The 3,414-nt window shown below is 53.0% G+C and overlaps 1 protein-coding gene across 1 annotated transcript in view; it reads right to left on the bottom strand.

The window, feature by feature from the left end:
- The window catches only part of LOC107301391 (vacuolar protein sorting-associated protein 28 homolog), a gene marked incomplete at its 5' end in the record, with an annotated part of 19,697 nt that extends 16,419 nt beyond the window's left edge, over positions 1 to 3,278 (bottom strand). Inside the window, 4 exons of the mRNA XM_015830623.1 lie at positions 759 to 812; positions 917 to 1,018; positions 1,156 to 1,261; positions 3,189 to 3,278. Of these exons, the coding sequence (XP_015686109.1) occupies positions 759 to 812; positions 917 to 1,018; positions 1,156 to 1,261; positions 3,189 to 3,278 (352 nt within the window). The remainder of the gene's footprint in view (positions 1 to 758; positions 813 to 916; positions 1,019 to 1,155; positions 1,262 to 3,188) is intronic.
- Positions 3,279 to 3,414: the final 136 nt, after the last annotated feature.

The raw sequence follows: 3,414 nt of genomic DNA, 5'->3' as shown, positions 1-3,414 counted from the left end.
AAGTGCAGAAGGAAGGGAAGTGAGCAAAGGAAGGGAAGGAAGGAAAAGGGAGAAAAGGAAGGAAAAAGTCGGAGAGGAAGGAAGGGAAAAGTGCAGAAGGAAGAAAGGAAAGGAAGGAAGGAAGGAAAAAGTCTGGGAGAGGAAGGAAGGGAAAAGTCGGAGGGAGAGGAAGGAAGGGTAAAGTGCAGAAGGAAGGATGGAAGAAAGGAAAGAGGCAGGAAGGGAAGGGAGCAAAGGAAGGAAGGGAAGGAAGGAAAAGGGAGAAAAGGAAGGAAAAAGTCGGAGAGGAAGGAAGGGTAAAGTGCAGAAGGAAGAAAGGAAAGGAAGGAAGGAGGGAGGGAGGAAAGGAAGGAAAAAGTCGGAGGGAGAGGAAGGGAAAAAGGAGGGAGGAAGGGAAGAAGGAAGGAAAAGGGGAGGGAGGAAGGAAGGGAAAAGTCGGAGGGAGAGGAAGGAAGGGAAAAGTGCAGAAGGAAGGATGGAAGGAAGGAGGCAGGAAGGGAAGTGAGGAAAGAAGGGAAGGAAGGAAAAGGGAGGGAGAGGAAAGGGAAAGTGAGGGAAGGATGGAAAGAAGGGAATTATTGGATTTGGAGGAACGGGGCACAGACCCTGCTTGTACACGGGCAGAGGTAACCCTTTTCGCAACCCCCTCCCTGAACGTTGTGGCTTGAGGGCCAGGGAGCAGCCGGGGGGGGGGGAGGCTCAGGCTATTCCCCCCAGAGTCGATTGGGGGGACGAGGACCCCACCTCGCTTTGCTCACCTCATCCATGGCCCGGATTTCCAAGCGCAGCTTGTCCATCACGGTGATAAAGAGCTGGGAGAGAGAAGAGAGGGAGAGAGAAAGCCGCCCCGGTCAGGCACCTGGCCGGATGCATCCTACGAAGAATGCCCCCCCGGGGTCTCCCCCCCAACACCTACCGAGACGATGTCCGCGATGCAACGGTTGAGGTTGCCCTTGTCGTCCTTGATGGTGATGGGCCGGTCCTCCTTGATCCTCTCCATGGCCAGCGGGCAGTCGAGCTGGGAAGGGAAAGAGGGGCTGCTTCTCAGAGAGATTCCCCCCCCACTTCCCCTGAACAGGCCTGGCCCCCCTCCCTCCGTCACTGGGCGGAGCACAGGCGCTCTTTCATGCAACACCCCCCCATTTGATCTCTTACTCGAAACCTGCGGCAAAAGTCATCGATGGAGTTGATCTCCAGCCCTTGCACCTGCTTGAAGGCGGCCTTGTACTGGACCAGGAGGCGAGAACAGGCGGCTGTGTACCTGCCAGGAAGGGAGGGGCACAAAGTGAGCAGCAATGGGGGGGGAGGTCAAGACTTCCCCGTCCACCCATGTCCGACTCTGGTGTGTGCGTGCGTGCGTGCTTATCTGTGTTTCTTGGCCAACCGTTGTCCAAAGACAATTTCGATGGTCATGTGGTCAATGATGGTCAACTAAGACCGGGTCTTAATTTTGGAGAAAAACGGTAGTGGTACCTATTTATCTGCTTGCATTTGCATGCTTTAGAACTGCTAGTGCAGGGGTCGGCAACCTTAAACACTCAAAGAGCCACTTGGACCCGTTTCCCACAGGGAAAAAAAACAATGGGAGCCGCAAAACCCGTGCGTGCACGCACGCCAGAGGGCAGGAGCTTGACTGAAGAGTTTAATTAAAAAGAAATAGAAGCTACTGTGCATGTTCTCTCCCCCCCCCCCCCCGTCTCCGATCTTCTGCTCACCTGGCAAACTGGCTTCACGCTGTTCTCCGACAAGCTGACATTCTTATTGGGCTGGCTCTCTCCTGACCTTGGTCTGCCAATCCTCTTCCCCCACTCAGTGTGTGTGTGTGTGAGAGTGTGTGTATGTGTGGGTGTGAGAGAGAGCGCTGCTGCTTTCTGTGTAGACACAGCAAAGGAGCCCCGCCCAATAAGCTTGTCGGAGAACAGCGTGAGGCCAGTCTCTTTCACACACACACACAGAGAGAGAGAGAGAGAGAGAAGGGAAGCGCAAGTGCCTGTGTGTCTCTCTCTGCAAATGGCGGAGGACTGGCAGCCGCAGGAGAAGGCTTAAAGAGCCACATGTGGCTCCGGAGCCGTGGGTTGCCGACCCATGTGCTAGTGGTACCTATTTATCTGCTCGCATTTGCATCCTTTAGAACTGCTAGGTGGGCAGGAACTGAGGCAAGTAAGGGGAACTCAGCCCAGTGCATGGTGCTCGGGTCTCGAACCCAGGCTGGCAGCTTTAACTGCTGAGCCATCGTGCCCCCTTCAGCAAAAAGGAGGGGTCTTTTATTTAAAACACTGATTATGGCCGCCCACCTTTCAGCCAATTTTGGGCAGCTCCCAATTAAAGTTTAAAAAACATAAAATCCCTTTAAAAATACAGCCAGTTAAAACAGTAACAAAATATTTAAAATATTTATTTGTATGTGTAGTCTTGTCCCTCCTGGGCAGTGGCTGGTGAGAACTAAGTTTGTAGAAGTAGTCCTTGACTTACAACCGTTTGTTTAGCGACCGTTTGAAATTACAATTTATCCCCATTTTTCACACTTCCAACCCTCATAGCATTCCCCGCGGTCACCTGATCAAAATGGCAACGGGGTCGTACTTATGACGGGGTCCCGTGATCCCCTTCTGTGACCTTCTGACAAGCAAAGTCAATGGGGGATTCACTTAACGACCGTATGGTTAACTTAACAACTGCGGTGATTCATTTAAGAACTGTGGCAGGAAAAGTCAATTGGGGCAAAAGTCACTTAACAAATGTCTCGCTTAGCAACAGAAACATTGGGCTCAATTGTGGCCGTAAGTCAAGGACTGCCTGCCTTGCCACAGATGGAGCAGGCTGACAAGAATACCTCCAGGCTGCTGGAAGTCTAATGATCCATCAAAGAAGGGGGTTAATTTGCGCTGTCTCTTAATTGCTCTGAGTCCTTCGGTGAGTGTCCCCCGGGAAAGACTGGGCTCTCCTATCAGATCCCACCCCGATCTCTAGAAGCATCTGAGGAGACCGGACAGGATCACCACCTGGTCCTTCATTTCAGGAGGTTTTTCTCTGGGCAACAGGCCTGTTCTCTCCATTTTCCTTCCTCCTCCGTACATATAATGGTACAGGGTCCCCTGCTTGAGAGGGGGTTGGACTAGAGGACCTCCAAGATCCCACCCAACTCGTGTCTTTCTATTATACTTGCCGTGAGGCCTTCACACACTTACTCATTGGGGTTGACACAGTCCTTGATGTAGGCCTTCTCCAGGGCTTGCATAGTCTTCACCACAGCGAACAGCTCGGCCATGTTGTCGTATCTGAAACCAAGGGGAGAGCAGTAGCACCGCTTCCACCAACCAAGGCTGGCCTTCCCAGGTGGGACAGGGGCTGGTTGGCCCAGAGGCCCCTTCTTGGGTTGCTCTGCGCACTCAGCCCTGGGCTGCTGGTCCTCCC

Source organism: Protobothrops mucrosquamatus, unplaced genomic scaffold (genome assembly GCF_001527695.2).
Source record: "Protobothrops mucrosquamatus isolate PMUCROS unplaced genomic scaffold, P.Mucros_1.0 scaffold12192, whole genome shotgun sequence".
In the NCBI taxonomy this organism is placed as follows: domain Eukaryota; kingdom Metazoa; phylum Chordata; class Lepidosauria; order Squamata; family Viperidae; genus Protobothrops; species Protobothrops mucrosquamatus.
This window is presented reverse-complemented; position numbering and strand designations above follow the sequence as displayed.